The 22,361-nt window shown below is 42.5% G+C and overlaps 1 protein-coding gene across 5 annotated transcripts in view; it reads left to right on the forward strand.

Annotated features, from left to right (window-relative positions):
- Nucleotides 1-22,361, forward strand: part of KAT6B (lysine acetyltransferase 6B) — a 190,619-nt gene that overhangs the window by 5,158 nt on the left and 163,100 nt on the right. For all 5 annotated transcript variants that reach the window (XM_084634100.1, XM_084634099.1, XM_084634098.1 and 2 more), the window contains exon 2: nucleotides 3,174-4,067. In XM_084634100.1, coding sequence (XP_084490226.1) covers nucleotides 3,447-4,067 — 621 coding nt within the window. In that variant the 5' untranslated portion in view covers nucleotides 3,174-3,446. The remainder of the gene's footprint in view (nucleotides 1-3,173; nucleotides 4,068-22,361) is intronic.

Genomic DNA, 22,361 nt, shown 5'->3' on the forward strand with positions numbered 1-22,361 from the left:
AAAATGGTGTTAGTGTGACTTCTAAAGTATATTTAGTTGTGGTGGGTGTGGTGTTTTTTTTTTTTTTTTAACAGTTTCCAGGGTTCAGAAATGCTCAAAAATTAAAGTGTGGGCTGTTTTCACCCTAAAGCTCTCTCCCTGTTTGAGCATTGTAGCTATGTCTGAAATGGTCTTCACCCACAACTTTCATCCACGTACTACTTGGTTCCAAAATGAAACTGTATTAGAATCTTCGTCGTGTAGTTAACCAGAGCATGGGTCCCGTGAGTAGACATTCTATCTTAAACTTCACCCTGTCCACAGTGGAATATCAATTTATATTTAAACACTTCTAGCTACAGCAGTCTGAAAACTGTTCTCAAATGTGCAGAACAGTTTTCAAACAGTAATAGGTAATGTAGCTTGTGTACTAGTGTGGAATTGAATTAAACTGTGAATGGGTGGGGCTGTCTTTTCACTAGCCAGTCTGTTTAGATCAACAAGCTTCAATGTAGGAATCAGTGCAACATCCAAATCCTGTATTTTTTTTTTATTTGGAATGTCTTTTTATTCTGGCCAACTGTTGAATTTCTGTGTTTGTAATCCCAAAACTACTTAAGCCCCAACCAAAACTAAAGGATGACACATTCTTAAAATCTGAGTTACTGATCTCTTGATTAGGTCTAGAGCTGTGGTTCTCAAACTTTTCTTTCATGGACCACTTGAAAATTGCTGAGAGTCTTGGCGGCCACTTAATGTTCTTTCCAAATGTTGTTTTTATCGTTAGCTAATTATTGTAAAACACTTTGGATAAAAGTGCTATGTAAAAAAACTTTTAAGTTCTTTGCTCTGCAAACAAAAGCACACAATTCATATTTTAATATCAGTAGTCTTACCTTTCTAAGGCAAAGAATGTGCCCTCTCTTCCCTGCCATGGCAGCTCCCAAGCTGGGGCTGGGAAGGGGGGAGGGAGGGGTTTGCCTGCTGCGGCCGCCACGAAGCTGGAGAGGAGGGGAGGGGTCTCTCTGTCCTGCACCGCAGCAGCCCCCAAGCTGAGGCTGGGAAGCGGGGGGGTCTCCCCCGCCACAGAGCTGAGGCTGGGGAGGATGGCCGTCTCTCCCAGGCAGCCGCAGCCCTGGAAAGTCACATCTTTCTCTGGCTGCCGCAGCCTTGCATATCCCAAATTCCCCCTCCCCCTCTTCTCACCCCACTGCCCCCTCCCACCTACCTCTTATTCCTCCCCAAGGCCACCACTTCACCTTACATGTGCATCTTCTCCAGGGTTTAGGCACCTAATTTGTGGAGTCACGCCTGCACGGCTCCACAAATTAGGTGGGTGGCCCTTCATTGTCTTGTGTGCAGCCGCCTAGATGCACACCTTAGAGGGAACTATCCGCCTGAATGGAGCTCGCAGACCACTGGTGGTCCGCGGACCACAGTTTGAGAACCTCTGGTCTAGAGCCATTTAAATTCATCAGTAACTGAACACACTTCCACTATTTAATCCTACTGGGCAGTACCTCATGAGACCTGATCTGGAGTTGAAACTTAAAGAAAGAAGAAAAATATTAGATCCAAAACATTCCTATTTGCTCCTCTTGAAAATTACTTACAACCTTCTGAGAAGATTAGAATAATTACAACTGCTAGATAAGTGTGACCTGTGGAATTGCAATTCCATTTTCTGTTAATATAGTATGCCATATACTCAATTTTCAGTTTATTGTAGATCAAGAATATTTTTATTTAAAAGAACAAGGTGAGCTTATTATTATTGGATAGACAGACTTGATTGCAAAAGCCATTTTTTTTACATGAGATATTAATATTGGCTTTGCACTTTGCCGCTGAGTCATTGTGTGCTGCCTCAACAGCTGACACATACATATATTTGTTTAAATTTAGATTTTTCTGGAGAATTGGAGAATCTTCTCCTTTTCAAGAGAACAATCAGTTTAAATCTTGAGGAGTTCTGTTCCATGTGGTGGTATTTATTATTTTCTAATTTATCTCTTATCAAAGTATTAATCCTGTCAAGTGGTGGTGGTTGTTTAAAGCTGGTGTATAATAGGGCATATCCTCAGAAGTAGTTGGTTAACTTTTTTTTTAAACACCTGTTTTTAAGATTTGAAGATTACGTCATGAGACAGAATGATCTTAACAATGAAGTATATTTTCATCTCCATTTATGGGTATATTTATTTGCTTAACAGCTTGACACAAAATGAGTCTACACCTTACCAAGAAACTATTTATGGTATTCTAAACTTCAGCTAACTTTGGAGGCCATGTAATCACTCACTAAATACAAGAAACTGGAGGAAATTTGTGTTTTGAGACAAATGCCACAGATAAATGGCACATGGTACATTTAAGTCAAGTGTTCTATGTGCCTTCATACTAAAAATGGGAATTATAAATGTAATTATATTATGCCTATCTCAGACTCGTCCTGTCACTCCACTGGCAAAGTTCCTCCTTCCTAAGAATCTCTGGTATTGCTGGCACAGATAGGCCCTTGTTTTCAGCCCCAGAGGTGATGGTAGCTCAGTGGTGTATGGTTATCCCTGTACGTACTGTGACATTGATACTTGTTATGGGCACCATATCAGTCATATAGTGTTCATGTTTTGGTGGTGGTTGTGATTAAACTATATATAAACTAATTAAACAAAACAGGTAGTTTTTAATTGTTGTAGCCTGTTGAAAAGAAAGGAATGCTTGACAAAGGGCACTCATCAAAGGATTAGTTGCACCTGTTAGGGAATTCATTCTTCATTAATTACAAGACCATAGTGCATATGCATGGTGTTTACTTTTTACATTGTTCGGCTTCAAGAAGGTCTGTTGACCACTAGTGTTCCACCAGGAAAGATTTCACTGAATTGAATCCTTTTAAGAACTAAGCAGTGAAGTAATTGGTTGGGGAGTTGAGACTCTTAAAAATTACAGTTACACTGGGTATGAGTAGAAATTTATGCATTCTGTGGATCACTTTCTAAACGGGGAGGGAAGTGTGGAATTCTCAAACACATTTTGCAAATAAAGTGCTGTTTTTAAAGGTCATACGGAGGCTTCATTACTGGAGCATCTCCAATCTTAAAAAAAAGACACCAGAATTTTATTTATTGTTAACTTGTATCTGTTTCAGCACTAACTGTTTTTTCTTTTCTTTTCTTTTCTTCTCTCTAAAGCTTTTACCTTCCTTGATAAGGATGTACCCGTATCACCAGGAACAGTCTTTCTAGACTTCCATGTTGGTAAAACAATAAGGAATTTCAATCAGCACGTGTTTCTGTATCTCTTCTGATTCCTGAAGGATGGAGGATATTTATGAGAAGCTTCTAAACAGCATGTGGAATTCTCTGATTGTTTTACAGTTGTGAATAACCTTTGAAAGGTTTGTTAAAAGAATAAAGAGGAACCTCTATGGGTAACTTTTGGCTGGAAGATATTATTGGTCAACCATGGTAAAACTTGCAAACCCACTTTATACAGAGTGGATTCTTGAGGCTATACAAAAGGTTAAAAAGCAAAAGCAAAGGCCATCTGAAGAAAGAATTTGTCATGCTGTGTGCGCTTCACATGGATTAGATAAGAAAACTGTTTCAGAACAGTTGGAACTAAGTGTTCAAGATGGCTCTATTCTTAAAGTTACCAACAAAGGCCTTGCATCCTACAAGGACCCAGATAATCCTGGGCGTTTTTCGTCTGTTAAAGCTGGCACTCTTCCTAAGTCTGTTAAGGGATCTAGAGGAGCCTCGAATGAGCTTCGTAATGTGGATTGGAATAAACTATTGAGAAGAGCAATTGAAGGGCTTCAGGAACCAAATGGCTCCTCTCTGAAAAACATAGAGAAATATTTGAGAAGTCAAAATGACCTAGCAAGTATTTTCAACAACCCTGTCTTTCAGCAGAGATTACGGCTGGGGGCCAAGCGTGCTGTAAATAATGGGAGGTTACTGAAGGATGGACCTCAATATAGGGTGAATTATGGTAGTTTGGACAGTAAAGGAACTCCAAAATATTCCAGTGCTTTCCCAGCTTCTCTCCCACCCGTAAGCCTTCTACCCCATGAAAAAGACCAGGTAAGTGTGGAAAATGAAGGCAAATCTAGATGTGAAAACAAAATCCAAATAAATGACTGCTCCAGTTTTCCCTTGGTTTTATATGAAGTTGCTTGTTATCATCTGGAATAGTTTTAGATTAATTTAACTGTTTGTGCATGAATCTTTGACAAACACATTCTGAAAGGTGATGCCTGCATTGCTGTATATGCTACTGTGAAGCGTTTGGGTTGTTCCTGGTTTTGTTTTTTAAGATAGGGAAGAGGAGCTATGTGGAAAAAGGGTGTGTGTGCGCTTGGGCACTTCTGGAGATGAAATGATTTCTTTTTGTCACCTCTTCCACCAGCGTGATAAAGTAATGTTATGATGTTGCTAGAATCCTGGCATAAAAATCAGTAAAATTCAAGCAGTTCACTACTTCGTGTGTATAGTTTTGTACTATAATGCATGGATCAGACACAATTTGTTTCACAACTATATTACTACTAATTAATAGATCTATTGTTAATACATTTCTAATGTAGTCTTAAGTCCTTTTTTAAAAAAAAGACTTTTTTTAGTTATTCTCAGCCTTAGAACTGTGGTTATTATGAGCTGGAGTTAATAATACATGCATTCTAGGAACTGAACTAAAGATGGCAGATAAATGTGTTGCTTCCTCTTCCTTCTACCATGGGATCTTTTGTGGCTCTGTGTCCTGAAGAATGTCCTCAGCCGATTTTATTCCTCTTGACCATCATACATCTGCTTCGTTACCAGGTGGGCCTTACACTTCCAGCAGAGGTGTTTAATGGCTCTAGCTTCTTTCTAAAACTTATCCCTGTGTTTTCATCCCAAGATTTTAAAGGATGAGAGAGAGAGAGAGAGAGAGAATCAGTGGCATAAAAAATACCTAAAGGGAACCCTTGGTCATTCCTTACTTAGAGGTTGTGGTGTGCTTTTTGAAACTTCACTAGAAATTTTCCCACTCTGCTTGAATTATTCATCTCAGTGGCTTTTTTAATGGATTAATTGCAGAGTGGCTTTTGAACTTCAGATGCATTTTGATAGTGCTCAATTCTGATTTTGCATAACATACACATTTCTTTTGACAATTATGGGGGCTGCAAACGGCATCTCCATCAATCCTCCTTTTAGCAGTTTTCACACTGATTTCTTCCTTTCCTTTCTTCTCTCAGCCTAGCCTGTGTCTTGTCCTACATTGTTGTACAGAAGCAATTCGGCTATGGAGCTAATGGCAAAGTGACACTGACTAGAAGCTTGAGCCTGCAGAATTAATTAAATAACTATATGGGGGTGCTCAAGCAAAGTTACATGAGCAGTCTCACTGAAATAAATGGGTATGAAAAGTACATGGCGTATCAGGCCCTAGAATTGGAATAGGAATTCAGGAGTATTGCTTACCATATGATGATTGCTATATTCATACACTGTATAGGTTTAATTATGCAAACCACTCGGAACTTCATCATTACAAGTACCTTTAGGAATTCTTGCTGTAATTCCAGTATTCTACACTGAAGTGAATCGTTTGAAGCAAACAAAAACACATTAATACGTCAGATCTTCATGATCCGTGTTCTCAGGAGGAAATCTCCACTGGTAATATAGGGATAGTGACTCCGCGTTCAGGGCAAGCAAATGGTCAAATAGGTCACAGTCCTCGAAAAGTTAGCCTTTATTGTACTACTAAGAAACACTGATATATCTCTAAATTTGATTTTTTGAACATTTGTCCAACAAATCAGTCCTCTGATGTCAAGTGTTGTTACAAGAATTGAGCTTTCGTTATATGAAGTAAATTCAGGTATAAAGACGTACTGCTAATTTATGCTGCTTAGATTTTACTCAAAGTTTTTACAGCAGCTTCTGGAAACCTGTATAGCTCCACTCAGATTACAGAGCTGGGCTGAAGTAGTAGCTGAGGATCTGGCCCCATTATAGTTGATATGTGAATTCTTACAATATAGTTTAATGTGGCAATATCCTGTGTGTAACTACCAGTTTCATGACTTTATTTTAAAATAATGGCTTATATTATTCATCTTACTGCTGCATTTACTTTCCATGAGTGAACAGGTTAGTACTGAAGGGAAAAATGTGGTGCAAGTAGAAATAGTTCACAGAATGGTTGTACAAGGGTGTGTCCCAAGATTATCCCTTGAATTTGATTTACCAGAATGTAGCCACCTGGCCTTTCGCATTGAAAGCTAGACTTTGATAGGGCTAGTATATTTTAAAGGCCCCTCTTTTTGATCTAAATCTGGTAGTATATACTCCTTACTAAAGTATGATTTCTTATACTGGAGAAAAAGAAAGTTTGTCAGAAGATTGGTCATGACCATTCATGTTGCCCCTTCTGTAGAAATGATGATTAGAATAGCATCTTTGAATTCCAGAACTCAGTGTTTTATGGACATTTAGTCTGGTCTTGTAAACCCTTGCTTATACAAGTTGTACTTACTAATACAAGTAGTAACACATCACAGTGGATAAGTGAGATGCTGTGTGAGTGTACATCATGGAAATCTATGCATCTATTCAAAAGGTTGGTTGAAGCAAACTGAGCTTTCACACTGGTGGGAACAAATGCAGACCTTGATATTCCCCCCGGGGGGGGGTGGGTGGCAGCGGCGCTTGGAGGGAACCCATTGTGAGGTACTGTCTCATTGTGTTTATATAGTGTTCGCCACAGTGGGGGCCTGATCTCAGTTGGGGCTTCTAGGTGCTGCTGTAATAAACAAAATAATGCGGTGGGATCTCCTGAAGTTTGCGTTGCAAAACAGGAGTTGCAAATTCCCTTTAAATGTTGGTGGTGGAGGGGTGGGGTGTGAACTCACAGATGAGATGTGCTGCATGCAGATCCCAAGGGTCCAGAGAGATGTTAGAGCACTGCTGTGTGGATCCTGGGTTAGCCTTTTCCATGAAACTGTCTGGATCCATTTTCTTCGGGTATCAGGGTTATGTTAGGAGTGGTATAGTCCATTGGTACTCCACCATAGCTGTGCATTACCTCCCTGGTCCAGTGGGAATAGACACCACAGAGTAGAGTTAATGCTGTTTCTGCAAGTTTTAACTACCATATGTATTTTCCATAGAAAATGTGCATGAGTCCAGAGGGGACCATGTGTTTAAATGTCAGCTCCACTTCCTGTAGAGTTCCAGAGTAGTGGAAAAAGATGGTCAAGGGTGTGGAACAGCTTCCATATGAAGACAGACTAAAAAGATTTAGGCTGATAAGCTTAGAAAAGAACTGACTAAAGGGAAATATGATAGAGCTCTATAAAATCATGAATGGTGTGGAGAAAATGTATAAAGAAGTGATATTAACCCTTTCACACAATACAAAAACCTGCCATTGCCAAATGAAATAAAGAGGCAGCAGATTTAATACAAATAAGAGGAAGTACTTATTCACAAAAGGCACAGCTAGCCTGTGGAACTCATTGCCATAGGATATTGTGGTGGCCAAAGTATAACTGGGTTCCCAAAAGAATTGGGTAAATTCATGGAGGATAGGTCTATACATGACTATTAACTAAGATTGTGAGGGACGTAGCCCCATGCTTGGGGTGACCCTCAACCTCTGACTACTGGAAGACAGAGCTGGATTGCTCCATAATTGCTCTGTTCTGTACACTCCCACTGAAGCTGTGGTATGGCCACTGTTGGAGACCGGATACTGGGCAAAATGGACTGTGGTCTGACCTGGCATGGCAGCTCTTATGTTCTTCTGACTGTACTACTTACATGGAGGGGCTTCCAAGGGCCCCCAGCAGTATGGGAAGAGAAATGTGCAATGGAGCCACTTATTTTTCCATATCCTTTTGCTCCTCTCCATCTGCATGAGGGGATGGATGCACCTGGCCCATAGGCAAAACATATTCCATTAGTAATGTTCCCTAGGTTGTCAACAATAAGCTTTCTGGGCTGGATGGCAGAAAGTGTGATTAGAGCTATATGAATTGAGCGTCTAAAGAGCATCACAGATAACTATTTTGGGACTAGTGTGGTCGCTTACACTTACCTTCTCTCCCTCGCCCCCCACATACTAATAAAGAGGGGCTGTTTTAAAACAAGGCATGTGGGTTGATCATTTGCAAGAGCTTACTCAGTGTAGACATGGATGTGCAGTGGTTTGTGACAGATAATGGGTGTCTATAGCACAGGTATAGCTATTGGGCTTTCCTGTGTTCTGGGTGAATCAGAAGAGACAATATATTGCGTTTGATATGTATTCATTTTTAATATTTTCTTAGGCCTCTTGAATGCCTTTTAAAAAACAAAAACCCACAGTTGAGTAATAGTTCTCTGCTTAGATTTTTATGCCAAGAGTCATTCTTTGTATGGTTTTTCTTTTTCACTTTCATTTTGTCCCTACAAATTGATCTTATTGCAAAAACAAGCTGTTTTATTAATTTTTCATACTTTGAACTCCTATTTAATGTTTTTACTGGCCTATGAAGACCTTACTTGCTTTTCAAATTATAACTTGGCATGGGTTGAATTTCAATTGTCTGGGATGCTGCTTCTGCCAGTGCAGACACTGGGTGTTCCTCCTTCTGTCTGTCAGGCAGGGAGCCAATGTATAGAGAAGATTCTGGCACCCAGCCCCCTCTTCCAGGCTCCTCCCCTCTCTGCTTCTTCCCTGTGGAAAGGCAGCTGGAGCCTGTTGGCTAAAGGTTTTGCTAATTGCTCCACCTTACCCATCTGGCCTCCAGATATACTGGACAGCAGAAACAGAAAGCCAGGCAGAAAGGAAGCTGTCTCTCCTGCTTCTGCCCACTGTACTTGTTCCATAATTAGGGCAGTGTTTGACACCCACTGTTGTCTGTTTGTCTACAGTGACCTACCATAGCTGACATTAAATTATCCAGGACCACCTGCCCCACTCACAGAGTTAGTCTGTAGGCAACTCTCCGTATGTCTTCTGCTAGTGAAGAACCTCAGCCACATATTCCAGGACTCCAATCAACTAACAGACAACATCCTAGCTTCCTTGGTTCCAACCCCATCTGGATGTATTTCTGAGGAGAGAATATATTCTCTTCCTTCAGTGGCCGAAAAATATTCAGGGGTGACCCAAACGTTTGTTTATAAAAGTTTTTCAGACGCAAAAATCTCTTTACTCCAGCAGTTTTAAAAACAAGAGCAAATAGTCACCTCTCCATCTTCCTCATTCCAGAGGAATAAGCCTATTTCTCTCTCTCTGTGCTGGCTTGTAGTCAGGCACAAGTTTAACACTAACAAGTTCTAGGAACCAACTTCAAGCCTGAGCCTTAATTTAAAGAGGGTGTAATACGATTTATTTCTTTCCCTCTGATCCTCCTGAGTCAGAGGTGCCAAGAGGAAGGATTTCTTGTTGCCTGTATGGTTGTTCTAGAACAGGGGTGGCCAACCTGTGGCTCTGGAGCCACATGCAGCTCTTTAGAAATTAATGTGTGGCTCCTTGTATAGGCACCGACTCCTTGTATGCCTTGTATAGGCAAGAACTGGTGCCTTTCCAATGTGCCGGGGAGTACTCACTGCTCAACCCGTGGCTCTGCCACAGGTCCTGACCCGACTACACCCCTTCCTTTCCCCTCCCTTGAGCCTGCCATGCCATGCCCTCGCTCCAGAGCCTCCTGCATGCCATGAAACAGCTGATCAGGAGGTGTGGGGGGGCGCTGATTGGTGGGGCTGCCAGTGGGTGAGAGCTGATGCGAGGGCTGTTGATGTATTACTGTGGCTCTTTGGCAACGTACATTGGTGAATTCTGGCTCCTTCTCATGCTCAGATTGGCCACCCCTGTTCTAGAATTTCCTGAGTCTTCGAAGTTGTTCTTGCAAACTACTTAATGGAGTTTCTTACCCTTGCTTCTGCCCTTTGTCAAACCAGAACCGCTGTGGCCAAAACCCTCCACTAGGAGCCATCTTGCCAATTCCTTGGACCAAACAGGCCTGTGGGTCTTCTCAAGGTACTTTCATGTTTGTGAATGATCTAGGGAATGAGGCTGAGCCTAGTCCTGTCGTTACTGATCCAATTATTAAATACATCAGTTAAGGATGGAGTCTGACCCCTGGAGTGTCCAACAAAATGGTGATGGTAATTTGCTGCTGCTCTCAGACAAACTGTCTATTTAATGCCTTATGTCTGGCCTCTTTCAGGGATTTGTGTCCAAAGGTGCTAAATAGGCAGCATCCAGATGGATACCTCCTCACATATGAAACTCTGGGCTTGTTGTGAACCAGGCGAAAAGCTCTCTCACCCCATTTTGGAGTCGTAGTAGATAAAAAGAGCTCTCTCCAAGGCCTGAAACCAACTCCAGCTTTTAATCTTACAGAGGTATCCATCAGGAGCTGCATATCCTTACAGGTGACCCTGGTGGCCAGCCTGCCAACAGCTGGTATGTGTTTAGTCTTTCACCTACTGGGGATCTCCTGGAATTCAAACTGGAGCCCCTCCTGTCAGGGAGGTCCTCTCTGACCTGAATGAATGGGTCAATTTCTCTGAGTCAAGTCCTCGTTGAAGGATTTCCTCCCCTCCACATAGATGCCAGTGGATATGATGTTCATTTTCCCCCTTGGGGTATGTTCAGAAAGTTTAGTTCTCCCAGGGAGAGGCAGTGTACTAGAAGTTAGGGCTGTCAGGCTTGCTGTGGTTTCTCTGAAATACCATCCAGTCCAGTAAATCATGATCAAGTTGGAGAACTCATCAATGATAGCCTACGTGAACCAAGAACTGGTGCCTCATGAGTAAGTGTGTCCTGCTTTTGCATTAAGAAGAGGAGAAATCTGGATCTCTGAAGGCTCTTCATGTGTCCAGCCAATTTAATAGTTATGGCCATTAGCTCATCTATCCAGGCAAATGTAAACTCTACAGGGCAGTTTTCCAGTGGGTATCAGCAGACTAGGTCACTATAATGTAACCTATTTGCAATCTCCCCCAGAACTATCCGGTTCCCCAGTCCCCGCAACAGATATCAAACCTAGGGAGTTCTGGCCTGGAATGTGTTCATGATCAGCTGGTTAAACAAGCGATGTTAGGCCTTCCTTTCAAACCATTTTGCTCCTCCAGAAAATCTTAAAGAACCACGAGACATGAGAAATAATTTTTCCACTCTACTCCACACTGGTTAGGCCTCAACTGGAGTATTGTGTCCAGTTCTGGGTTCCACATTTCAGGAAAGATGTGGACAAATTGGAGAAAGTCCAGAGGACAGCAGCAAAAATGATTAGAAGTCTAGAAAACAAGACCTAGGAGAGAAGATTGAAAAAATTTGTGTTTGGTTAGTGTGGAGAAGAGAAGATTGAGAGGAACATGATAGTTTTCAAGTACTTAAAGGGTGTTATAGGGAGGAGGGAGAAAAAATTGTTCTTAACCTCTGAGGATAGGACAAGAAGCAATGGGCTTAAATTGAAGCAAGGGAGGTTTAGGTGGGATATTAGGAAAAACTTCCTAACTGTCCGTGATTAAGCACGGGAATAAATAGCCTAGTGGGGTTGTGGAATCTCCATCACTGGAGATTTTTAAGAGCAGGTTAGACAAACCCCTGTTAGGGATGGTCTAGATAATACTTAGTCCTGCCATGAGTGCAGGGGACTTGATTAGATGGCCTCTCAGTGTCCCTTCCAGTCTCACGATTCTATGATTTTATGAAAAGAGGAGGGTGCTTCTTGGTGCTGGTAAGCAGAGTGACTCTACTTCCTGGACCTGCTCCACTTGATTGGGGAGAGGTGGTTGGAGCTGGGGGGGAGGGGAATAATAGCCTCCTGAATCCAGGTCCAGTGCTGAACCCTTTTCTCTACATTCTGCATGCTCAGGGCCTGACTCTTGACTAGTCCTTAAAATCCTAGGGAGTTTCAAAGATTGTACAAATTCCTCCTCTACTGCCACAAGAAGTCTGTCTTTAACATACTGCTTGATCTGGTTCATGTCCCTAGGGATAGGGACAGAGAAACTTTTTCTTTTTCCTTGATCTCTATCAGTGTGGGCTCAAGAAGAGGACTGCTAGTTACCTCAAGGCCTTCATGCCAAGAATTCTGAGGGGTTCAGTAAATGGCCTCTCGAGAAATCTTGTGACCAGGAGGTGGCATTCTTCCTAAACCCACTAAAATCCTTGTATCCCTCCATGAATCCTCTAATCTGGTTCCTGCAGTTCTTTTTTCTAATGCTTTTCTAGATACTGAATCGGATCTTAATCTCTCTTCATGGAAAGCGGTGGTGGTTTTGGCATAGGCACCAACTCAGTGGGTGCTCCAGCCCTGCTTAGCACTCACTAGCAGCCAACTCCCGCCTCCTGTCCCCCCCCACCGTGCCTCCCACCAGTCAGCTGCCATGCCGATCAGCACCTTCTCCCCTCTCCCAGCACCTCCCGCTGCAATCAGTTGTTTTATGGCGTGCAGGAGGCTCTGGGGGAGAGGGAAGGAGTGGGAATGGGGCCCTCTTGGAGGAGGGGGCTGAACTGGGTGGGAAGAGGTGTGGTGGGGTCTTGGGGGAAGGGATGGGGGGCAGAGCAGGGGGCTGAGCACTTCCTGGGCCCAGAGGAAGCCAGCACTTACGGGTTTTGGTGGTCATCGCTTCGGCCTGATGCATTAGGGAGTTGGCAGCCTAGTTTAATCTTCCAAAAAAAACAAGGTAGTCCTCTACACTTCCCATGGTTTTCTCCTCCAAGATGGTTTTATTTTTATATATATGATAAGGGATCTCCCTTCTTAACTCTTGTCTGAATCACAAAAGTCCGAAGAAGGTGTTCTGGCATTCTCTGGTTGCCTGAGCTTTGAAGACTTAGCTTTAATATCTCTTACAAATCCTCCTTTCTTCATCTTTTTTTGAGGGCTCATGTGAAGGAAAGAAATCTTCTCCATATATGCTATCATCCTGGTGTGACGTACCCAGGGTGCAGTCTGGACCAGTGAGGGACTCTGCCAGAACAGTATGTAAGAGAGAAGTCTTCATGCATGAGCTCTGTTGAGCTGACGCTTCATTTGTAAGTCTTCCTAGATAATACTGTCTCTTTGGACTTCACTTTCTTAGCCAGTTTAGCATTTGGATGTGGGGTAGGAAGGTGTTTTTTTTTCAGAGCTGCTACTCTTCTCTTCTCGTTGCTGATGGTGAAGACCCTAGTTCTCATACCACTAGAATCTAGCCAGTGTCTTTTCCCGTACACTTGTCATTGCAGTCTGGTTCTAGAGCTTCAAGAACTCTTCTCCTATACTGACATGCTGTTGCTGAGCAGAAATTGCATCCTGGAAAGCCAAGTTTTTGTTCTCCTGCATCATACCCACCAACCACAGATGGATTGTCCTCTTTGTTGACTGGGGGAAACTATAGAATATCAGGCACTGGTGCTTCAATTTATAAGGAAGTCCTTTTACTTAATCTTCTGAAAATAATGCTGCTTCAAAAAGAAAAGTCGTCATAATGTGCTCCTGTTTTAAAGGAAGTTTGTATTGCCACTGACAGCAGTGAGTTAAACTTGGATAATAGTTTTTTTTGTTCATATTCACTTCTCTTCAGCCTTTCTGCAAACTCTGATTTTATGCAGGGCACCAGGCATCATCCCAGTTGCCCTATAAATTGAAAAGTTTTAGGGATTTCCCTATTTTGCTCTCTGACAGCATAAATTTTGTTTCATTAGCAAATGTAACTAGTTTACAAGCGTTCGTTCTGTCTAGATTATTCTATATGTTAAACGCAGCAGGTTCTACCTTAGTAACCAAAATAAAGTTTCTTTTTTAGTCTCTCGTCTAGTTTCACAAAGCTGGTTTCCCCTCCCCCCATCCCCCAAGAGCAGCCTTAATTTTATTAAATAGTTCTTTTCAACTCCCCTGTTTGGCTAATGTTTGCTCATCATAGTACATTTGGGATTTGTTGATGCTTATGAGATTCCAACTGTCTATACATCCCATTGTTCCTTGATATTACAGGAACACAGTTCTACAACATGTGGTGGAAAAACTAGGAACTGTTTTCTGCCTTTTTTTTTTTTCTTGACTGATTTCCTCCCTTTATGTTTAAGATCCTTTGAGTATAAATCAACTGCTGATCAAGCAAAGTTTCCTAATTTGATATCTCAAAATTGCAGTAGAGAATCTTTCTTCCTGAGAGAGTTTGGAAGTCAAGTGGTTTAGAAAACCCTTTCTTGGCAACTTAACTGCAATGCCAATTTTGAGCTCTTTGGCGCTGGGACTCCTCAGCATGAATAATATGCTGGTGCTGTGTAAGGAATGCAAAAATGAGTACTAGCCTAACTGTGGGTGAGTGAGATGGATTCTGTTCTGCCTTGTGCATTGTAAGAAGAATTCACAAGATTTCAGTTGCAGAATTTTGAGATTGGTGATGCTTTGAGTCAGAGCACGTTTACAAGATGCCAGGGTATTTCCAGGGCAGTAACCAGTTAGGGTGCAAAAAAACTTCACCTGTAAACTGCTGGTAGCCAGAAGGAATCAGTATGATTACCAATTTTATTTTAAATTGGGTTGAGATTTTATAAACTAACTTGAGAACCTGTACTATTGCTGTAATGCCTGGTGGCTGGAGTGGATTAGGGGCAGTCTAGAGCTGAACTCAAGTGTGCACGGGTGGTCTGTTAATCAGGAGGTCAGTCAGTATCAGAGTCAGTCTGGGCCAGGTGGGAGTTCTTGCAGGGGTCAGTAGCCAGTAGAGCCATTTTATGGGACTGGGTCAGTGGATTAGGGAGGTGAGGGTGGGCTGGGCAGGGTCAGGCAAAGCACAAGGGTGGCAAGGTATAGTTATGCAAAGGTAAAAAGGCAAGGCGGTCTAGGCAGCGACCAGCAGGCAATGGCCTGTTGTTCAGACAGCTGCTTCTTCCTGTTGGTTTCTGCATTAGGTATCCAAGGAGGATGCTGACTGCTCAGCCAGTCAGAGACCTGGGGAGTGGCTACTGTGATGCTGCAGGCCTTAAGCTCTAAGGCTCTCTGATGGGGACAATGTCGGAGTGCCATTGTGGTGTGGTAGCTAGGGACACCATCTAGGAAACTGACGGACCAGGGTACAATACCAGGCTCCTGACATACTGCAAATATAGTTTAAAATTTATAACAGTAAATTTTAAATGCTGTGGAATTTTTTAATGTCACTACCGGTGGGGTGTCTCACTCTTCCTTAATTTTTTTTTGCATAGAATAGCTTAGTAAAAATTAAAAAATAAATATTGCAGGATATGAGTCTTAAAACAGTTATATAACCTTACTCACATGAATAGTCCCATTTCCTCCAATAGGAAAACCCATGTGTATACGTGTATGCAGCGTCAAGAGCTAAAATTGCATTTTTATTAAAACCTTTTCTTAGATGCAAAGCCTCTGTCACTTCAAAACAATATTGCTTCAGTGTTAACAAGGAAAAGTTATTTGGATTTTGAAAACATTGAAGTTATAGTCACTTTTTTTTATACATATCAGCCAAATTTTTTTGAAAAGTAAAAACCTAAAGCTAGTCTCTGAAGCCTATATTTTGGCACCTAATGGTTGGATTTTTCAGAGGTGACTAAGTGACTTAGGAGCACAAGTCCCATTGACTTCAGACTGCAAATGTTGATGAGGTATAGAGCCCAGTCAAAGCATTTCAGCTCTCTTGATTTGTGGAAGTTCAATATATTGGAAGGTAATGTTAACTTCAGTTATACCTGGAGCTATTTGCTTGCTTTGTGGTGTTCCAGTGACAATGTTGCAGTCCTGGACTTACCTTTTTCAGTATAGATGAGCATTTTCAGTGTGAAAATTAATGGTAGGCAGTGTTTGGGGGGAGGGGGGGAGAGAAAGAAACAATTCTCCACCTGCAAAATAAGCTCTGCCCACATGAATTTGCGGAATGAGAGACTGATCACAGTAGAATATGCAGACATACAAATCTGGAGTGCTCTCTGACCTCTGCTGGGCTCCTTGAGTTTTTGGTTGTTGCTGGGGTTGATTGGGGTTTGAATATGCCCATGGGCCCTCCTAGCCTCCTTGGGCTTCACTGTGATATTTTTTGGCGGGGAGGGGTGGAGAGGGAAAGAAGCGGTAACGATATCTCCCAAACACCACCCACTTAGGCCACCCAAATGAGACCAGTTGTGCAAATCTGTGATCCTCCCTTTTTAAATGATTAATAAAATGGTTAACAAAATTGACATTCAGATCATCGTTTCTGGGTATCAGTTAACATCTCAGTGAGATGGAAGGGGCCACTTATGCCTCTCAGAGCTACTGTTGTAGGCTTTCAGTGGACTTGGACATCTCTGGATTGGTTACACACATTTTTCAACTCTGAAGAACTAGAGGTACACTAAAAAGTTTGAGAAAGGTGCAGCTGGGCCATACTAGCCTAATCTAAGCCTTGTATTGGTTTTATTACTTGGTTTGAATATGTTTATGATGACCTTCCTACTGATGACAAAAAAACCAGACAAACTGACTGGTGTTTTGTGTTTTAGTCAGTGACTCTGTGCAACCATGGTTAGAAAAATCAATAACTCTCCCTGGGTGAGTAAGACTCTTTCATGGATGAGTGCTGTCAGCTTCTGCAGAATCTAAGCTTCTAGCTGTAAGTTTATGGTCCTCATAGTTGCAAAGGCAACCTTCCAGTTGTGAATGGTGTAAACAGACGTCATAGGCTCCAGAGAGACTGTTCGCATGGGTGGAGGGGAAGAGTTCAGCTGCTCTTGTTTGAGTGCTGTGGGAGCTGTTTCCTCTGCAGAGGGAGGTTATGCTGGACTCCGTTGCTGCAGAAGAGAGTCCCGTGTATGTGTAAGGTCTCTGCTGTTGTATCCTGGCACCCACCAAAAGGGGTATTTTTGGGGTTGAGGGTTCTTGCCATCCCAGCAGAGTGTTCTTGGGTCTGGGGCCACGGCCACCACCACACTTATTTCCCTCTGAGGTGGCAGGCATGGGGCCAACTCGAGCAGTCCATCTGCTTGGTGGAGCCTAATTGTTCCTTGTTGTTTTGGTGGGCTGGGATCTGGTCCAGGAGAGGGTAAACTTCATTACCCCACAAAGTTCTCCATTTTGGGGTGTGCTGGGGGGAGTGGCACTCCTGCCATGCAGTAGAGCCCTCTGTGGGAAGAGCCAGCATAAATGTAATGGAGTTGGCAGCACTTACTGCTATCTATTTTCTTGTCCCCCAACAATGTCTTATTCAGGGATGGCCTGGCATTAATTGACTTTTTTTTTTTTTTTTAAATGTGGTGTCTGTGTGGTGGGAGGCAGCATTAATGGGGAGTGTGGTTTGGTCAGTGCAAAACCAAGGCTTTTGGTGGCATTAGTGTATTTCATCCTGGTAATTAGGCATAGTTAAGGCTACGTTTTAGTCACGGGTATTTTTAGTAAAAGTCATGGGCAGTAAACAAAAATTCACAGCCTGTGACTTGTCCATAACTTTTACTATATACCTATGACTAAAACTTGGGAGATGGGGAGTCAACTTGCGGGGACAGCCCAGGGAGCACCGTGGGTGCTGTGGGGAAGGTTGGCGGGGCTGGGGCAGGCTCCCTACCAGTCTCCTGAGCTCCACGTGCTGCCTCTGCTTTGCCCCAAGCCCGAGTTCTGCAGCTCCCATTGTCTGGGAACCGTGGCCAATTAGAGCTGTGGGGGTGGCTGCCTGCTGGCAAAGGCAGCATGTGGAGGTAGGAGCTGAGGGAGGGGAGTTCCTGTAGCCCTTCTGGGGAGCCTGCCCTAGGTAAGCACCACCCCAGTCCACAGCCCTGAGCCCCCCCACACCCAAACTCCTCCTGCTGGGGGGGGGGCGGGGAAGACTTCCCCAGCAGCAGCTGGTGCGACTGGCCCAGGGGCTGCCTGAGCTGCTCAGGTGGCCCCCAGACCAGGCACACCAGCTGCTGCAGGAGTCACGGAAAGTCACGAAATCCATGACCTCCATAACAAACATGGAGCCTTATGCATAGTCCTTAAGTTAACAAATGGATACACTTTTTATTTTGGCCAGTCCTCTTATAGGAGAGGATAGCCTTGTGTGTACAGTAGCCTTTTTTGTATACTGTTGTAGAACAATTACTTTGAGGGATTTTATGTACAGCTACCTCATACAATTTTCAGCTAATGTTTTGATTATAAGCCGAGGAAACTCGGCTTCAAAAACTCTTGAACAATTCACAACATATAAAACAGAAAAATACTGCTACGTGAATCATATGTGTTGTGTGGGAGTTTAAAAACAGGATTGACAGATGGTCTAGGTCAGGGGATCTCAAACTCGGCTTACATGAGGACTAGTACCTTGGCCCGAGGGCCGCATCACTGAATACTTTTCATTCAACGATAGAAAAGTATAGTCCAAAAATGAAGAGTAATATAGTATGCTATTAAAAGTCAATGTATTAACTTTTTAAAAGCTGTAATGCAAAGAGGGGTTTTAATAAAATATAAACACTCAGTAATGCACCTCACTCATGACAAAACACGCATTTACTTTTAGAATTACTTCAGTTGAAGCCCTCCCTCTGCCTAGGGCCCCACCCCCACTCCACCCCTTCCATGAGGCCCTACCCCCATTCCAACCCCTTCCCCATATCCCTGCCCCAGCCCCACCTCTTCTCCGCCTCCTCCCCTGAGTGCAGCACATCCCCACTCCTCCCCCCTCCCTCCTGGAAAGTCCTAAGCGCTGCCAAACAGCTATTTGGTGGCGGAAAACGCTGGGAGGTAAGCGGGGGAGCGGGGCCGCAGCACACTCGGGGCGGGGGTTGGCTGTCAGTGGAGTCTGCGCCTATGGAGGGCCGCAGGAAATAACTCCGTGGGGGCCGTGTGTTTGAGACCCCTAATCTAGGTTTTCTTATTGGGTTTGCCACAAGATTTTCTGTGTGACTTTGAAGTTATCTGTAGGCCCTGATCCGGCAGCTGGCTCCAATAGCCATCCACCTGCATGAAGTCCATTGGACTCCCTGTGAGCTTGCCATCCTCTCATCTGGAGCTTGTTGTTGAATAGTGACCTTCATCATACCCCCCTCTCCATTTCTTCCTCTGTAAAAATGTGGATAACACTTAATTCATAAGCATGTTCTGAAGCTTAATTCATTGACGTATTAGAATATGAAGGTAATTAAAGCAAGCTCCATAAAAATAGCTATATAGAAATACAGTTCAACTTAATCCTTGTCTCTTTTTGTAATGCCTCTTTTTAAACAGTCAAAATAGTAATACTTTTGTCAAAAACAATTTAAATTTGTTGTTTTATAAAAGCATTTTAATGTAACAATTATGTTCTTTGCTTGGCTAACTTATTTAACAATGGCTAGTTAAGGAAGATCCACTTTTTATAGACAGCCAGGTCCTCAAATTATAGGAGAAAAGATGTTCTGCTTTGATTTCTGACTTTGTTCCTCTTGCTTTCATCTAGTGTGCCCCAGTAGATCTACTGCAGAAGCCAATTAAGAGGGATGCTTGGGGGGGGGGGAAATGGTCTGTTAAGGACAAGTGTTCATAAGTCTGTCTATAAACATACTTTTTAGAACGGATAAACAGAAGTAGACTCTTCTGATGTGATTAGCTTTGACCTGTTATGAACTTTCTAACTTATCCAAATTTTTTCACTAGCAGCTGAAATTTAGCACCACTGTCAATAACTTCTATTCCATTAAACCATTCACACACGTTTAGAAATTTTTATTTTTCTGATACTGGAAAATTGTGTTATAGAAATAATTCCAATTTAGGATGGCATGTTGGTTGGCAATAAATCTTCCTGTCTTATGAATGCAAGCCTTAAGGCAGTTTTGGAAAATGATCAGGTACAAATCATAGACATTTTCTGAACATCTACCATTTTTATAGGAGAAATGATGTGAGAAATGATGACTGAAGAAAACAAGTTATTTGGACAGATTCTAATCTGATGCATTGCTGTATATCTTTCAAGAATCTGCTACAGCACTTGCATATGTGCATTGTATTTAGTGCTGCTGCACAGCATTAGAGCTGATACAGTGTGATCTTAGAAACCAGTGATTTGCTTTTCTGTGGCCATTTTAAATCTAGGTTCCCATCAGTTCTGTGACATACAGCAAAAAATGCCTTGTATCAAGGCACTTGACATTTCTATATGCTGCACACCTTAAGGGAGGGGGAAAAATCCTGCTAGCTGTATTTTTAATTCCTCATGGTAATTTAAATCTTCTTTCTAAAAGAGTACTAAGACATGACTCCCGCGCCCTTCCCCCCCAGCAGAGCAAGTAGATGGCTTCTGCTTATCTAACACTGGTGTTTTTGCATTTTATTTGTAGCTTCATTTCTGTTGGTGATTTTTAACCATTAACAATATTCTATCTTAGAATTTAATAGTATAGCTACTGAGGAAAGTCATCTTCAGTTAGTCATTCAGCAGGAAATGTGTTGGAAACTTTTTTTTAAGGATTAGGGGCCTAGAAATATGGATTGTATTATTGGCTGTGTATCAGTATTAATGGGCAAGTTATTTTAATTTCTGCATACCTCCTTCCACTCCCTTTGGAAGGGGACAGTTGTTGCCCACCTCACAAGAGCATTATGTATCTTTAATGGTTTAAAAAGCATGCTGAGATCCTGGCATGTATGATCCTAAGGAATTATTGTTAATAGTATTAGTTTATTAGGTAAAATAACCCATCTGAAGAAATGTTTGAGGAACTCTGCCTAATTTGAAAATATCTTGGCAGCTGTTTCTTAGGAAAACCCCAGTTAAATTCCAAGTTTGTAGAGATAAATTGGATGGAAAGCCATTTCTTGCTGTGCTTTTTTTCTTCTTCTATCCATTGGCTACCTGACACCCAAATACACTCTGTAAACAGGTATTTTTGTTTTAATGCATTCCACCACCCCCCCCCCCCCGGCGCAATCTGTTCTTAAGCTGACCTTTCTGAAAGCAGAGTTGTCTGATCCCAATATTAAGAGGTCAGCTGAACTAAAAAGCACTAATATGTAGATTTTTTTTTTTTTTCTCCCTGATGGATGGTGTTCGCAACCTAGTGGTTGGGGCTGGGTTTGGCCTCTATTTTGCTGCATCTCTAATCTTACTCCCAGGCTGCTGTCACGACCTGAGGTGGTCTGGTTGGGTGGTGATTTGATCCTTTGGTCATGTCACCAATCAGTTTCACCTCTCCCAAAGGTGATGGTTCCAAGGAAGATACGGGGGTCTGTCTGTCTGACTATTGAGAGTCTGCATTCCAGTTGCGGCTTTCCAAAGGTCTTTACCCTTTCCTTCCTTACCCTATGGAGAGGCTAGAAGTGAGGGTTTTCATGCCCTTCTTAATGAGGAAGGTTAGTAGGGAAGCCTGGGCCCTCCTCCTCCTCCACCTATGTACCCCTTAAGTTTGCTTCCCTGGGCTACTTTCTACCATCCACTCTCTTGCCAAAGTCTTACAGTTTGCCTCAAAATAATAAAAGAAAAGATAATAATGGAACCTTCAGCTCTTTTGGCTGAGCAAGCGGGCTCTTTCTCTCTGGGAGAAGGTTTCTGCTGCACCATTCTTCAGGAACTCTCGGGGTAGGTCTCTCTCCCTGCCCTATCAGGCCTCTTCTGAGCTGCCTGGCTCCCTTTTTAAGGTTCACTTTCAGCTGGAGCATGCTCTGCATGTGTGTCCTGGCCTAGAATTGCTTCTAAAGGAACCCCTTTAGTTCCAGTGCAGGGTTTATACACCCCATCAGTTGATTCTTAATTGGGTTATACTAGTTTCAAACATAACTAGATAAATCTCTCTTACATCTTGTTTCAAGCGTAATTTTCATGCTACTTTCCCCAAATAAAAAGTAAACTATTTTATTATGCATTGTGAACCAATGGATGCAACTGTTTATTACTTTCTGTGCTTTATTTCGGAGGAGTATGATTGAGCGGAACCGGAGGCTTTGAGGGAAGACTGAAATTTGATTAGTTTGTGTGTGACCTCTAGCTGGTAGATGCAACTAAATGTCATGTGGTTAATGTGGCTACTTTCAAGTTAAAAAGAGCATTTGTTGATATAACTCTCTAAATTAGTAGTGCTTTTCAGTAGCTTGTACTTTACTGCTTCCTCAGCGCACTTAAATAAAATCTGAACTTTTAAATGTAGATTCTCCCCGCTGTAACTCTGTGAAATCCCCGTTTGGTCCACAATCTAAATTGCATTAGCCTTCATGAGACATGTGAAGTGAATCTAGCCATCTCAAAGACAACACATTTATCCACATCACAAAGCCACCACACCGCTTGGCAGAAGTGGAAGTCTTTGCTCAACAGTAGGATGAAGACCACTGCAAGCCTTTCTTGCAGGCCAGAAATGGAGTGAGTTATTGGATCGCTAGGGATCTGAGTTTGTAAAAAGACCTATGGAAATCAAGGACTTGCAGGTCCAGAATTTATGGGAGGAGG

Source organism: Lepidochelys olivacea, assembly GCF_965140295.1.
Source record: "Lepidochelys olivacea isolate rLepOli2 genome assembly, chromosome: 7".
Lineage (NCBI taxonomy): Eukaryota > Metazoa > Chordata > Testudines > Cheloniidae > Lepidochelys > Lepidochelys olivacea.